The 15,714-nt window shown below is 47.5% G+C and overlaps 1 protein-coding gene across 2 annotated transcripts in view; it reads left to right on the top strand.

Moving 5' to 3' along the window:
- Positions 1–15,714, top strand: part of LOC135055455 (serine/threonine-protein phosphatase 4 regulatory subunit 1-like) — a 253,562-nt gene that overhangs the window by 114,877 nt on the left and 122,971 nt on the right. For both annotated transcript variants that reach the window (XM_063959564.1, XM_063959563.1), the window contains exons 6-8: positions 21–167; positions 352–459; positions 8,088–8,153. In XM_063959564.1, coding sequence (XP_063815634.1) covers positions 21–167; positions 352–459; positions 8,088–8,153 — 321 coding nt within the window. The remainder of the gene's footprint in view (positions 1–20; positions 168–351; positions 460–8,087; positions 8,154–15,714) is intronic.

The raw sequence follows: 15,714 nt of genomic DNA, 5'->3' as shown, positions 1-15,714 counted from the left end.
CTTCTGTATCTGTAATACAGGTGAGAAAAGCAAGCCAGGAGGCGTTACTGATACTGCTAGAGCAAGACCTTATTGAGCAGAATGATCTGGAGAACAAGGTTTGCCCTATACTGCTTGACCTCTCCGCACCAGAAAATGATGATGAATACAAAGTGGAAGCTGTGAATGTGAGTAAGAGGACAAGAATTAGAAAACTCTTTTGTTGCATGTTTGCACAAGCAAACTACATTCTTCATGTTTCTGTTGCAGTACAGTCTTTCACATACTTAGCATGACCTGTGTGACTCAACACCAACGTCATAGTTCCTTCTGTTATTTTATGTACACCTGAATAACTTTTTCTCTCCCCAGATTATATGTAAAATGATTTCCATGCTTGGCAAACAGACAGTGGAACAAATGTTACTGCCACGATTCTGTGACCTCTGCAGTGATAGCAAATTGTTTCAAGTCCGCAAGGTACAGCGTTTTGGATTAATATTTCCACGTATAGTCAGGCGTTCTATAGATTGGGATTACTTGAGATTCAGACGGTGCCAACATATGTATTCATTTCTAACACAGGCCACCACTCAATCCACTTGGCACCTGAGTTTAGGTAAAGTGATGTGTAACCATAACCGTTCACCCCATTTATGATAGAAGGGTTACTGTAAACAAAACCTGTATTTGCTAAATCCCCCCCAAAAAACTATTTTCTCTTACGTCCTAGAGGATGCTGGGGTCTCTGTAAGGACCATGGGGTATAGACGGGCTCCGCAGGAGACATGGGCACTCTAAGACTTTAGATGGGTGTGAACTGGCTCCTCCCTCTATGCCCCTCCTCCAGACCTCAGTTAGATCCTGTGCCCAGAGGAGACTGGATGCACTGCAGGGGAGCTCTACTGAGTTTCTCTGAAAAGACTTTTGTTAGGTTTTTTATTTTCAGGGAGCACTGTTGGCAACAGGCTCCCTGCTCCTTGGGACTGAGGGGAGAGAAGCAGACCCACTTTCCTGGACTGATGGGCTCTGCTTCTTAGGCTACTGTACACCATTGGCTCCAGCGGGTTGGAACACAGGTGTCGTCCTTGCTGTTCGTCCCAGAGCCGCGCCGCCGTCCTCCTCACAGAGCCGGAAGATAGAAGCCGGGTAAGTGTAAGAAACAAGAAGACTTCAAAGGCGGCAGAAGACTTCAGATCTTCATGAGGTACCGCGCAGCGCGCCATTGCTCCCACAACACACACAGGCACAGCACGGGTGCAGGGCGCAGGGGGGGTGCCCTGGGCAGCAATTTTCACCTCAAATAAGTCTGGCACAGTTATATGGATACTGCAGAGGCAGTATATAAGAAATCCCCTGCCAGTTTAAAGGAAAAGAGCGGGACCGAACCCCTCGTCGAGGGGGCAGAGCTTGATCCTCCAGCACTAACAAGCGCCATTTTCTCCACAGCAGCAAGCTGCAGAGAAGCTGCTCCCGGACTCTCCCCTGCTGAACAAGTAACAGGGGGCAAGAACGAGGGGGGGAGGGGGGGGGGCACATTTATTTGGTGCTAAATTGTGTAGATATAGCGCATTACAGGCTGGGACTTTGTTTTCAGTATCTAGTGGTGCTGGGTGTGTGCTGGCATACTCTCTCTCTCTGTCTCTCCAAAGGGCCTTATTGTGGGTCTGTCCCCATATTCAGATATCCCAGTGTGTGTGCGGGTGTCAGTACGTGTGTGTCGACATGTCTGAAGCGGAAGGCTCGTCTAGGGAGGATGCAGAGAAGATGGTGGTGGTGTCTCCGTCGGCACAGCCGACACCTGATTGGTTAGGCATGTGGAATGTTTTAAATGCTAATGTGACTTTATTACATAAGAGATTGGACAAAGCAGAGTCAAAGGACAGCGCAGGGAGTCAATCCATGGCTTTGGCTGTGTCACAAGACCCTTCAGGGTCCCATAAACGTCCCTTCTCCCAGATAGCAGACACTGATACCGACACGGATTCTGACTCCAGTGTCGACTATGATGATGCGAGGTTGCACCCAAGAGTGGCCAAGAGTATTCAATATATGATTATTGCAATAAAAGATGTTTTGCATATCACAGAGGACCCCTCTGTCCCAGACATGAGGGTCTGCATGTTTAAGGAAAAGAAACCTGAGGTAACGTTTCCCCCATCTCATGAGCTGAACGCTTTATTTGAAAAGGCTTGGGAAACTCCAGATAAGAGATTGCAGGTTCCCAAGAGAATTATTATGGCGTATCCTTTCCCCTCAAAGGACAGGTTACGGTGGGAATCCTCGCCCACGGTGGACGAGGCCTTGACGCGCTAGTCCAAAAAGGTGGGGCTACCGTCCCCGGACACGGCGGCCCTAAAGGATCCTGCGGATCGCAGACCGGAAACTACCTTAAAATCAATTTATGCGACTACGGGAGCCCTGCTCAGACCTGCAGTAGCGTCGGCATGGGTGGGTAGCGCAATTGCAGCGTGGGCAGATAACTTGTCATCTGACATTGACACCTTAGATAAAGAGAGTATTTTGTTGACCTTGGGTCACATTAAGGACGCAGCGTTATATATGAGAGAGGCTGCGAGAGATATTGGGCTGTTGGGTTTAAGAGCCAATGCCATGGCAGTTTCTGCTAGAAGGTCCCTGTGGACCCGTCAATGGACAGGTGATGCGGATTCAAAGAGACATATGGAGGCTTTGCCTTACAAAGGTGAAGTTTTATTTGGGGAGGGCCTCACGGACCTGGTTTCCACAGCTACCGCGGGTAAGTCTTCTTTTTTGCCTTATGTTCCCCCACAGCAAAAGAAAACACCTCAATACCAGATGCAGTCCTTTCGGTCGCATAAGTTCAGAAAGGGCCGGGGCTCTTCCTTCCTCGCCAGAGGTAGAGGGAAAAGAACACCAGCTACAGCTAGTTCCCAGGAACAAAAATCCTCCCCGGCCTCTACAAAATCCACCGCATGACGCTGGGGCTCCGCTGCGGGAGTCCGCACCGCTGGGGGCACGTCTTCGTCTCTTCAGCCATGTCTGGGTTCAGTCGGATTTGGACATTTGGGTGGTCGACATTGTATCCCAAGGCTACAAACTGGAGTTCGAAGATGTGCCTCCACACCGATTTTTCAAATCGGCCTTGCCAGCTTCTCCCCCAGAGAGGGAAATAGTTTCAGCTGCCATACAAAAGCTGTGTCAACAGCAGGTGATTATCAAGGTTCCCCTAGGACAACAGGGAAAAGGGTTTTATTCAACCCTATTTGTGGTCCCGAAGCCGGATGGCTCGATCAGACCAATTCTGAATCTAAAATCCCTAAACCTATATTTGAAAAGGTTCAAATTCAAAATGGAATCTCTCAGGGCAGTGATCTCCAACCTGGAAGGGGGGGATTTTATGGTGTCGCTAGACATAAAGGATGCATACCTTCATGTCCCCATATATCCTCCTCATCAGGCGTACCTGAGATTCGCTGTACAGGATTGTCATTACCAGTTTCAGATGTTGCCGTTTGGGCTTTCCACGGCCCAGAGAATTTTCACCAAGGTAATGGCGGAAATGATGGTGCTCCTGCGCAAGCAGGGAGTCACAATTATTCCATATTTGGACGATCTCCAGATAAAGGCAAGATCAAGGGATCAGTTACTAAAAAGCGTGTCTCTCTCCCTGAGAGTACTACAGCAACACGGCTGGATTCTAAATCTACCAAAGTCGCAGTTGGTTCCGACAGCTCTGCTGTAATTTTTGGGCATGGTTCTGGACACGGGGGAAAAAAGAGGGTTTTTCTCCCAATGGAAAAAGTCCAGGAACTCCAGAGCATGATCAAGGACCTGCTGAAACCAAAAAGAGTGTCAGTTCATCAATGCACTCGAGTATTGGGAAAAATGGTGGCGGCCTACGAGGCCATTCCGTTCGGCAGGTTCCTTGCGAGGACTTTTCAGTGGGACCTTCTGGACAAGTGGTCAGGGTCCCATCTACAGATGCATCGGAGGATAAGCCTGTCCCCCAGGGCCAGGGTCTCTCTCCTGTGGTGGCTCCAGAGTGCTCACCTTCTAGAAGGTCGCAGGTTCGGCATTCAAGATTGGGTTCTTGTGACTACGGACGCGAGCCTCCGAGGATGGGGAGCAGTCACACAAGGAAGACATTTTCAGGGAATATAGTCAAGCCAGGAGGCTTGTCTACACATCAATGTGCTGGAATTAAGGGCCATTTACAACGGCTTGCAACAGGCGGAGAGTCTTCTTCGCAACCTACCCGTTCTGATCCAATCAGACAACGTCACAGCCGTGGCGCATGTAAACCGCCAGGGCGGGACAAGGAGCAGAGCAGCAATGGCAGAAGCCACCAGGATTCTTCGCTGGGCGGAAATTCATGTAAGCGCTCTGTCAGCGATCTTCATTCCGGGAGTAGACAACTGGGAAGCAGACTTCCTCAGCAGACACGATCTCCATCCAGGAGAGTGGGGACTTCACCAAGAGGTCTTTGCAGAAGTAACAAGTCGTTGGGGACTTCCTCAAATAGACATGATGGCGTCACGCCTCAACAGAAAGCTTCGGACGTATTGTTCCAGGTCGAAGGACCCTCAGGCAGTGGCGGTGGACGCCCTTGGGACACCGTGGGTGTTTCAGTCGGTCTATGTGTTCCCCCCACTTCCGCTTATCTCAAAAATACTGAGAATCATAAGACGAACAAGAGGGCAGACAATACTCATTGTTCCAGATTGGCCTCGAAGGGCCTGGTATTCAGATCTTCAGGAAATGATCACAGAAGATCCGTGGCCTCTTCCTCTCAGGGAGGACCTGTTACAACAGGGGCCCTGTGTGTTCCAAGACTTACCGCAGTTACGTTTGACGGCATGGCGATTGAACACCAAATCCTAGCTAGGAAGTGTATTCCGGGGGAAGTCATCCCTACTCTAATCAAAGCTAGGAAGGAGGTAACGGCGAAGCATTATCACCGTATCTGGAGGAAATATGTGTCTTGATGTGAAGCCAAGAATGCTCCTACGGAAGACTTTCAGCTGGGTCGTTTTCTCCATTTTCTACAGACAGGAGTGGATATGGGCCTAAAATTAGGCTCCATTTAAGGTGCAGATTTCGGCCTTATCTATATTCTTTCAGAAGGAATTGGCTTCTCTCCCAGAAGTCCAGACTTTTGTAAAGGGAGTGCTGCACATCCAACCTCCTTTTCTGCCCCCAGTGGCACCGTGGGACCTTAACGTGGTGTTACAGTTCCTTAAATCACACTGGTTTGAACCTCTTCAATCAGTTGAATTAAAATTTCTCACTTGGAAGGTGGTCATGTTGGTGGCCTTGGCATCTGCGAGGCGGGTGTCCGAATTGGCGGCTTTGTCTCACAAGAGCCCCTATCTGATTTTCCATGTGGATCGAGCGGAGTTGAGGACTCATCCTCAATTTCTGCCTAACTAAAGTGGTTTCATTGTTTCATATGAACCAACCTATTATGGTGCCTGTGGCTACGGGTGACTTGGAGGATTCCAAGTCCCTTGATGTAGTCAGGGCCTTGAAAATTTATGTAGCCAGGACGGCTCGGGTTAGGAAAACAGAGGCACTGTTTGTCCTGTATGCAGCCAACAAGGTTGGCGCTCCTGCTTCTAAGCAGACTATTGCACGCTGGATCTGTAAAACGATTCAGCAGGCTCATTCTACGACTGGATTGCCGTTACCAAATTCAGTAAAGGCCCATTCCACTAGGAAGGTGGGCTTTTCTTGGGCGGCTGCCCGAGGCGTCTCGGCATTACAGCTTTGCCGAGCAGCTACTTGGTCGGGTTCAAACACTTTTGCAAAATTCTACAAGTTTGATACCCTGGCTAAGGAGGACCTCATGTTTGCTCAATCGGTGCTGCAGAGTCATCCGCACTCTCCCGCCTGGTCTGGAGCTTTGGTATAATCCCCATGGTCCTTACGGAGTCCCCAGCATCCTCTAGGACGTAAGAGAAAATAAGATTTTAAACCTACCGGTAAATCTTTTTCTCCTAGTCCGTAGAGGATGCTGGGCGCCCGTCCCAGTGTAGACTATTTCTGCAAGGCTTGTATATAGTTGTTGTTTACATAAGGGTTATGTTACAGTTGAGATCAGTCTCTGGCTGGTGCTGTTTTGTTCATGCTGTTAACTGGTTTAGTATGTCCCATGTTGTACGGTGTGTATGGTGTGGGCTGGTGTGTATCTTGCCCTTAGATTAACAAAAATCCTTTCCTCGTACTGTCCGTCTCCTCTGGGCACAATTCTATTACTGAGGTCTGGAGGAGGGGCATAGAGGGAGGAGCCAGTTCACACCCATCTAAAGTCTTAGAGTGCCCATGTCTCCTGCGGAGCCCGTCTATACCCCATGGTCCTTACGGAGTCCCCAGCATCCTCTACGGACTAGGAGAAAAAGATTTACCGGTAGGTTTAAAATCTTATTTTTAGCTTGCCGCTACTTAGGTCGCCCTGAGTGATAATATTAACGTTTAATACCCGGAATTCCTCTAAAATGAACACTACGTGGGGACATATTGTGAAAGCATTGCACAGGGTAATAGTTGTAATTAGATGTTCATTTTTGTTTTTTAATTGGTTACAGAACACGTCATGTTGCTATACGTTACATGAACTATTTTCTATGTACATGCACATTTGAAAATAGTTCTGTCTTAATAAAACATTTGGAAAAATACTTTGAGTGGGCTATTAACATGTATTTATTTCAAAGGTACTGTAATGTAAGACTAAAGAGAACATCTTATCTTGTAAGATGTCCCAGATATCTGTCCCTTGTTTGTAAAAATCACACTACAGAATAATAATGACATAGGCAAATCATGTCTGTGAGATATTTGAATCAAATGTTACTGCTTATTTCTAATGGAGGCATTCATCAGTGTTTCATAAATGATTGGTTATTGGGCAGGTAAAAACAAGAATGAACTCTTCCTCTTATTACTACCACTCTTCGTTTAGCTGTTTAGTTTTCCTTCATCCCCTGCCTTGGAGCCTCTGCATACCATGGGTGTCTCCATCCTGGGACCTACTTAAGTTAGGCCCCTAAGAAAAGTTAAAGGCCTAAAGGGGCTTGTTTCCCTAAAGTTCAAGTGTCCCTTTTCATTCTCAGGTAATGTTTCAAATGAGCCAGTGGTGGATAATTTCTTACTTGACAAAGTAGGCAAAATTAAGGAGGGTAATGAGGTTTGGACTTTAGATAATCCAATGGCCCTTCCAGAATGTGATGAGCTTCCTCATTCACCTTCCCCAGAATAGAGCAAATAAAAAATAAAAAAAATTCACCTTGGGTACAAAGACATGGGACTCTTCTTCCAAGTTCCAGGCTGCCTCTTTGGGTGAATGTAGTGTAAAATCATTCCTTCTGGACTTCTAAACAGACTCATGCCAAGGAAGGTGATGTGGGTATGTGAACAGTATCTTACGAAAAGGTCAGATCTAAGGAGCTTATTCCAAGTTTACTATGTGGTTCTTTGATTTGCATTGCTGGATGTTACAAACAAGTCCATATTGTCTCTGACACCTTCAACTTGCTCTGTGTTTCTTGGCCTCTATTTCAACACAGTCCTTTAGAGAGTGTTCCTTCACTCCTGATGGTTACTGTTATCATGATCTTGACTGTCTAATGTGCAATTAAACATGAGCTGCATTCAAAATATACTTCCCCCGGTATATTCCCAACTGCCTATCTCATGGTGTAGAGCAGTCATTCCCAACCACGGTCCTCAAGGCACACCAACAGTGCAGGTTTTAGTGATATCCAGGCTGCAGCACAGATGGTTAAATCAAAATAACTAAGCTACTAATTAAGTCACCTGTGCTGAAGCCTGGATATCACTAAAACCTGCACTGTTGGTGTGCCTTGAGGACCGTGGTTGGGAAAGCCTGGTGTAGAGGGATATTTCTTACTTGACGGGGATGGATTGGGAGTCCATAATCTTTTTGGCATATGGTCGCTATGCACCGTAATCTTCTTGAAGAGGACAGATCCATCCGGTATAGGGGACTTTATGTCAGGTTTACAAAAAAGTTATGGCATAAAAAAAATTGACAATAAAAAACACCTTTAAAACACTATGTAGTAGTAGTCCTTTTCTATTAACATTTCCAGTGTATTGTTCCACAGGTATGCGCAGCAAATTTTGGGGATGTGTGCAATGCTGTTGGCCAGGAGGCTACTGAGAAGTTTTTGGTAAGATTCACGTGTTTTTTTTGCTTTCTCAGAGACAACAAATGTAAATCTTAATCCACTTTTAATTTAAATCTAACTCCACATGTAATAAAAAATGTATAATGCATAGGTGTGTGTTTTTTGGTTTCTTTTACTCTCTAAATAACGTAAAGTTGATTAGAAACTATTCCTGATGGTTCCACCTAAAAATTGTTTGCGTACACAGTCATGTCATATGCTTCAGTAATTCTACCTGATTATGCAGTTCATAACTCTCTCCCTGCTGTCTCCGATGTCTAGTAGGATAAAAAACTTAATTGGTTCCAAAAAGTGTCTCCCTAGCTGCTAACTGTGTACGTTACACTAGATTCCTAGTCACGTTACTGCATTCTCATTAATTCAGGCCACCAAAATGCCATTAATGCCTATAGGTGTAAAGGCCACTTTTAGGGCAGATTCAGTTTGACACAGGCATTGGACTGTTCCTGCAGGTAAAATGCCTGAAGCTATACAATTACAGATCAGCAATCAACCTGCTAGCAGCCCAGAGGAATCAGTAAATGCTCATCTTTACGACTAAATAAATCTACCACTTAGTGGGGTTTCAGCAACCTGCATGCTCTACTGGTTGGCTTCAGCTCCCAGGTAAAGTGCCTGGAGATATTCAGCTAGTGTCCTGTGGTAAGTCCGCAACTAACCCTGAGGCCGTTCTATACACACACCCCAGAGGTTGTGAGTCATCTGAATTATTAGGCGGTAATGTAGATTTCTCTGACGTCCTAGTGGATGCTGGGACTCCGTAAGGACCATGGGGAATAGCGGCTCCGCAGGAGACAGGGCACAAGAATAAAAGCTTTAGGATCAGGTGGTGTGCACTGGCTCCTCCCCCTATGACCCTCCTCCAAGCCTCAGTTAGATTTTTGTGCCCGAACGAGAAGGGTGCAGGCTAGGTGGCTCTCCTGAGCTGCTTAGAATAAAAGTATATTTTATTTTCTCTAACGTCCTAGTGGATGCTGGGGACTCCGTCAGGACCATGGGGATTAGCGGGCTCCGCAGGAGACAGGGCACATCTAAAAAAGCTTTTTAGGTCACATGGTGTGTACTGGCTCCTCCCCCTATGACCCTCCTCCAAGCCCCAGTTAGGTTTTTGTGCCCGTCCGAGAGGGTGCAATCTAGGTGGCTCTCTTAAAGAGCTGTTTAGAAAAGTTTTTTTTTTTTAGGTTTCTAATCAGTGATTCCTGCTGGCGACAGGATCACTGCAACGAGGGACTTAGGGGAGAGACTTGCAACTCACCTGCGTGCAGGAGGATTGAAGTTTTAGGCTACTGGACACTGAGCTCCAGAGGGAGTCGGAACACAGGTCAGCCTGGGGTTCGTCCCGGAGCCGCGCCGCCGATCCCCCTTACAGACGCTGAAGAACGGCAGAACGGAGGTCCGGAAACAGGCGGCAGAAGACTCCTCAGTCTTCATGAAGGTAGCGCACAGCACTGCAGCTGTGCGCCATTGTTGCTACACGGCTCACTGATCTCGGTCACGGAGGGTGCAGGGCGCTGCTGGGGGCGCCCTGGGCAGCAATATAGATTACCTTAGAGGCAAATAAATACATCACATATAGCCATTAAGGCTATATGTATGTATTTAACCCAGGCCAGTTTTCCTAATAACCGGGAGAAAAGCCCGCCGTGAAAGGGGCGGAGCTTATTCTCCTCAGCACTCAGCGCCATTTTCCTGACCAGCTCCGCTGGTGAGGAAGGCTCCCACTCTCCCCTGCACTACAGAAACAGGGTTAAAGAGAAGGGGGGCATAAATTGGCGATATAATTATATATTAAGAGCCCATATATAGAAACAACACCTTCTAGGGTTGTTATATACATTATGGCGCTTTTGGTGTGTGCTGGCAAACTCTCCCTCTGTCTCCCCAAAGGGCTAGTGGGTCCTGTCCTCTATCAGAGCATTCCCTGTATGTGTGTGCTGTAGGTCGGTACGTGTGTGTCGACATGTATGAGGAAAATGTTGGTGAGGAGACGGAGAAAATTGCCTGTAATGGTGATGTCACTCTCTAGGGAGTCGACACCAGAATGGATGGCTTACTTATGGAATTACGTGATAATGTCAACACGCTGCAAGCCGGTTGACGACATGAGACAGCCGGCGGACAAATTAGTATCGGTCCAGGCGTCTCAGACACCGTCAGGGGCTTGTAAAAACGCCCATTTACCTCAGTCGGTCGACAGACACTGACACGGACACTGACCCCAGTGTCGACGGTGAAGAAACAAACGTATTTTTCCTTTAGGGCCACAAGTTACATGTTAAGGGCAATGAAGGAGGTGTTACGTATTTCTGATACCACAAGTACCACAAATAAGGGTATTTTGTAGGGTGGGAATAAACTACTTGTAGTTTTGCCTGAATCAGATAAATTAAATGAAGTGTGTGATGATACGTGGGGTTCCTCCGACAGAAAGTTATGGGCGGTATACCCTTTTTCCCGCCAGTAGTAAGGGCGAGTTGGAAAACACACCTTAGGGTGGACAAGGCGCTCACACGCTTATAAAAAACATGGCGTTACCGTTTCCAGATACGGCCGCCCTCAAGGAGCCAGCTGATAGGAAGCTGGAAAATATCATAACAGTATATACACACATACTGGTGTTATACTACGACCAGCAATCGCCTCAGCCTGGATGTGCAGCGCTGAGGGGGCTTGGTCGGATTTCCTGACTGAAAATTTTGATACCCTTGACAGGGACAGGATTTTATTGTCTATAGAGCATTTTAAGGATGCATTTCTATATATGTGTGATGCGCAGAGGCATATTTGCATTCTGGCATCAAGAGTAAATGTGATGTACATATCTGCCAGACGAAGACACGACAGTGATCAGGTGAGGCAGATTCCAGACGGCATATGGAAGTATTGCCGTATAAAGGGGCGGTCCATTGGACCTGGTGGCCATGGCAACAGCTGAAAAATCCACCTTTTGTTACCCCGAGTCACATATTGGCAGAAAAGTACACAGTCTTTTCAGTCTCAGTCCTTTCGTCCCCATACGGGCAGGCGGGCGAAGGCCAGTCATATCTGCCCAGGGGGAAAGGAAAGGGAAGAAGACTGCAGCAAGCAGCTCATTCCCAGGAACAGAAGCTCCTCACGGCTTCTGCCAAGTCCGCAGCATAACGCTGGGGCCGTACAAGCGGACTCAGGTGCGGTAGGGGGTCATCTCAAGAGTTTCAGCAACACTCGCAAGGGAACTCCGGGATCCTACATGTAATATCCCAGGTGTACATTGGAAATTCGAGACGTCTCCCCCTCACACAATTCACAGGCTGTATTCCCAGCAGGTGATAATCAAAGTACCCTTCTTACAACAAGGAAGGGGGTAGTATTCCACACTATATTGTTGTACTGAAGCCAACCGGCTCGGTGAGATCTGAAATATTTGAACACTTACATACAAGCGTTCAAATCAAGATGGAGTCACTCGGAGCAGTGATAGCGAACCAGGAAGAAGGGGACGATATGATGTCACTGGATATCAGGGACGTTTACCTACAGGTCCAAATTTGCCCTTCTCACCAAGGGTACTTCAGGTTCCTGGTACAGAACTGTCACTATCAGTTCAGACGCTGCCGTTTGGATTGTCCACGGCGCCCCGGGTCTTTACCAAGGTAATGGCCGGAATGATGATTTTTCTTAAAAGAAACATGGACGCTTTCCTGATAAGGGCAAGGTCCAGAGAACAGTTGGAGGTCGGAGTAGCACTATCTTAAGTAGTTCTACGACAGCACGAGTGGATTCTAAATATTCCAAAATCGCAGCTTTTTCCGACGACACGTCTACTGTTCCTAGGGAAGATTCTGGACACAGTCCAGAAAAACGTGTTTCTCCCAGTGGAGAAAACCAGGGAGTTATCCGAGCTAATCGGGATCCTCCTAAAACCAGGAAAAGTGTCAGTGCATCATTGCACAAGAGTCCTGGTAAAAATGGTGGCTTATTACGAAGCAATTCCATTCGGCAGATTTCCCGCAAGAACTCTTCAGTGGGATCTGCTGGACAAATGGTCCGGATCGCATCCTCAGATGCATCAGCGGATAACCCTATATCCAAGGAAAAGGGTGTCTCTCCTGTGGTGATTACAGAGTGCTCATCTTCTAGAGGGCCGCAGATTCGGCATTCAGGATTGGATGCCGGTGACCACGGAGGCCAGCCTGAGAGGCTGGGGAACAGTCACACAGGGAAAAAATTTCCAGGGAAGTGTGATTAAGTCTGGAGAATTCTCTCCGCATAAATAAGCTTAGAGCAAATTTATAATGCTCTAAACTTAGCTAGACCTCTGCTTCAAGGTCAGCCGGTATTGATCCAGTGGGATAACATCACGGCAGTCGCCCACGTAAACAGAAGGGCGGCACAAGAAGCAGGAGGGCAGTGAAAACTGCAAGGATTTTTCGCTAGGCGGAAAATCATGTGATAGCACTGTCAGCAGTGTTCTTTCCGGGAGTGGACGACTGGGAAGCAGACTTCCTCAGCAGGCATGACCTCCACCCGGGAGAGTGGAAACTTCATAGGGAAGTTTTTCAACATGATTGTGGACCGTTGGCCAAGACCAAAGGTGGACATGATGGCGTCCCGCCCGAACAAAAAACGGGACAGGTATTCCGCCAGGTCATGAGACCTTCAGGCGATAGCTGTGGATGTTCTGGTAACACCGTGGGTGTACCAGTCTGTGTATGTGTTCCCTCCTCTGTTTCTCATAACCAGGGTATTGAGAATTATAAGACATAGAGGAGTATGAACTATACTAGTGGCTCCGGATTGGCCAAGAGGGACTTGGTACCCGGAACTTCAAGAAATGCTCACAGAGGACTAAGGGCCTGGGGAGCTAAGAAGGGACTTGATTCAGCAAGTACCATGTCTATTCCAAGACTTACCGCGGCTGCGTTTGACGGCATGGCGGTTGAATGCCGGATCCTGAGGGGAAAAGGCATTCCATAAGAGGTTATACCTACCCTGGTCAAAGCCAGGAAGGAGGTGACCGCACAACGTCATCACCACATGTGGTGAAAATATGTTGCGTGGGTGAGGCCAGGAAGGCTCCACGACGGAAATTCAACTAGGTCGATTTCTACACTTCCTGAAAACAGGAGTGTTTTGGACCTCAAATTGGGGTTCATTAACATTTAAATTTCGGCCCTGTAGATTTTCTTCCAGAAAGAATTGACTTTAGTTCCTGAAGTCCAGATTGTAAAGGATGTATTGCATATACAGCTTTTTTGTGCCCCTAGGGGCACCGTGAGATCTCAACATAGTGTTGGGATTTCTTAAAATCATATTGGTTTGAACCGCTCAAATCTGTGGATTTGAAATATCTCACATGGAAAGTGACCATGCTGTTGACAAATATCTCACATGGGAAGTGACCATGTTGTTAGCCCTGGCCTCGGCCAGGCGATTGTCAGAATGGGCGGCTTTGTCTTACAAAAGCCCATATTAAAATTTTCCATTTGAACAGGACAGAACTGGGACTCGTCTCCAGTTTCTTCATAAAGGGGTGTCAGCGTTTTCACCTGAAACAACCTCTTGTGGTGCCTGCGGCTACTAGGGACTTGGAGGACTCCAAGTTACTAGACGTGGTCAGGGCCCTAAAAATATATATATATATATATATATATATATATAGTTAGGACGGCTGGAGTCAGAAAGTCTGACTTGCTGTTTATACTGTATACACCCAACAAGCTGGGTGCTCATGCTTCTAAGCAGTCTATTGCACGCTGGATTTGTAGTACAATTCAGCTTGCACATTCTGTGGCAGGCCTGCCACAGACGAAATATGTAGATGCCCATTCCACAAGGAAGGTGGGCTCATCCTGGGCGGCTGCCCGAGGAGTCTCGGCATTACAACTTTGCCGAGCAGCTACGTGGTCAGGGGAGAACACGTTTGTAAAATTTTACAAATTTTGATACTCTGGCTAAGGAGGACCTGGAGTTCTCTCATTCGGTGCTGCAGAGTCATCCGCACTCTCCCGCCCGTTTGGGAGCTTTGGTATAATCCCCATGGTCCTGACGGAGTCCCCAGCATCCACTAGGACGTTAGAGAAAATAAGAATTTACTTACCGATAATTCTATTTCTCGTAGTCCGTAGTGGATGCTGGGCGCCCATCCCAAGTGCGGATTGTCTGCAATGCTTGTACATAGTTATTGTTACAAAAATCGGGTTATTACTATTGTTGTGAGCCATCTTTTCGGAGGCTACTTCGTTTTGTTATCATACTGTTAACTGGGTTCAGATCACAAGTTGTACGGTGTGATTGGTGTGGCTGGTATGAGTCTTACCCGGGATTCAAGATCCTTCCTTATTGTGTACGCTCGTCCGGGCACAGTACCTAACTGAGGCTTGGAGGAGGGTCATAGGGGGAGGAGCCAGTACACACCATGTGACCTAAAAAGCTTTTTTAGATGTGCCCTGTCTCCTGCGGAGCCCGCTAATCCCCATGGTCCTGACGGAGTCCCCAGCATCCACTACGGACTACGAGAAATAGAATTATCGGTAAGTAAATTCTTATTTTTTTTTATTTTTAGTGAGTCCTGCTGGCAACAGGCTCACTGCATCGTGGGACTAAGGGTAGAAGAAACGGACTCACCTGCGTGCAGAGTGGATCGGGTTTCTTAGGCTACTGGACATTAGCTCCAGAGGGACGATCACAGGTTCAGCCTGGATGGGTCCCGGAGCCGCGCCGCCGGCCCCCTTACAGAGCCAGAAGAGCGAAGAGGTCCGGTGAAATCGGCGGCAGAAGACGATCCTGTCTTCAGACTAAGGTAGCGCACAGCACCGCAGCTGTGCGCCATTGCTCTCAGCACACTTCACACTCCGGTCACTGAGGGTGCAGGGCGCTGGGGGGGAGCGCCCTGAGACGCAATATAACAGATAATACCTTAGATTGGCTAAAGAATACATCACATATAGCTCTTGGGCTATATGGATGTATTTTAACCCCTGCCATTTTTTACAGAAAAAGCGGGAGATAGGCTCCGCTCCTTCACGACGTCCTTATCTCCTCAGCACACAAGCGCCATTTTCCCTCACAGCTCCGCTGGAAGGACGGCTCCCTGACTCTCCCCTGCAGACTTGCTACTGAATCAGGGTAAAAAAGAGAAGGGGGGGCACTATTGGCAGCTAAAAACTATACAGCAGCTATAAGGGAATAACACTTTTATATAAGGTTATCCCTGTATATATATATATATATATAGCGCTTGGTGTGTGCTGGCAGACTCTCCCTCTGTCTCTCCAAAGGGCTTGTGGGGTCCTGTCCTCTATCAGAGCATTCCCGGTGTGTGTGCTGTGTGTCGGTACGTGTGTGTCGACATGTATGAGGAGGAAAATGATGTGGAGGCGGAGCAATTGCCTGGGTTAGTGATGTCACCTCCTAGGGAGTCGACACCTGACTGGATGATCGTATTTAAAGAATTAAGTGATAATGTCAGCACTTTGCAAAGAACGGTTGATGACATGAGACAGCCGGCAAATCAATTAGTGCCTGTCCAGGCGTCTCAGACACCGTCAGGGGCCCTAAAACG

The sequence above is a fragment of the Pseudophryne corroboree genome, chromosome 3 (genome assembly GCF_028390025.1).
Source record: "Pseudophryne corroboree isolate aPseCor3 chromosome 3, aPseCor3.hap2, whole genome shotgun sequence".
Classification (NCBI taxonomy): domain Eukaryota; kingdom Metazoa; phylum Chordata; class Amphibia; order Anura; family Myobatrachidae; genus Pseudophryne; species Pseudophryne corroboree.
This window is presented reverse-complemented; position numbering and strand designations above follow the sequence as displayed.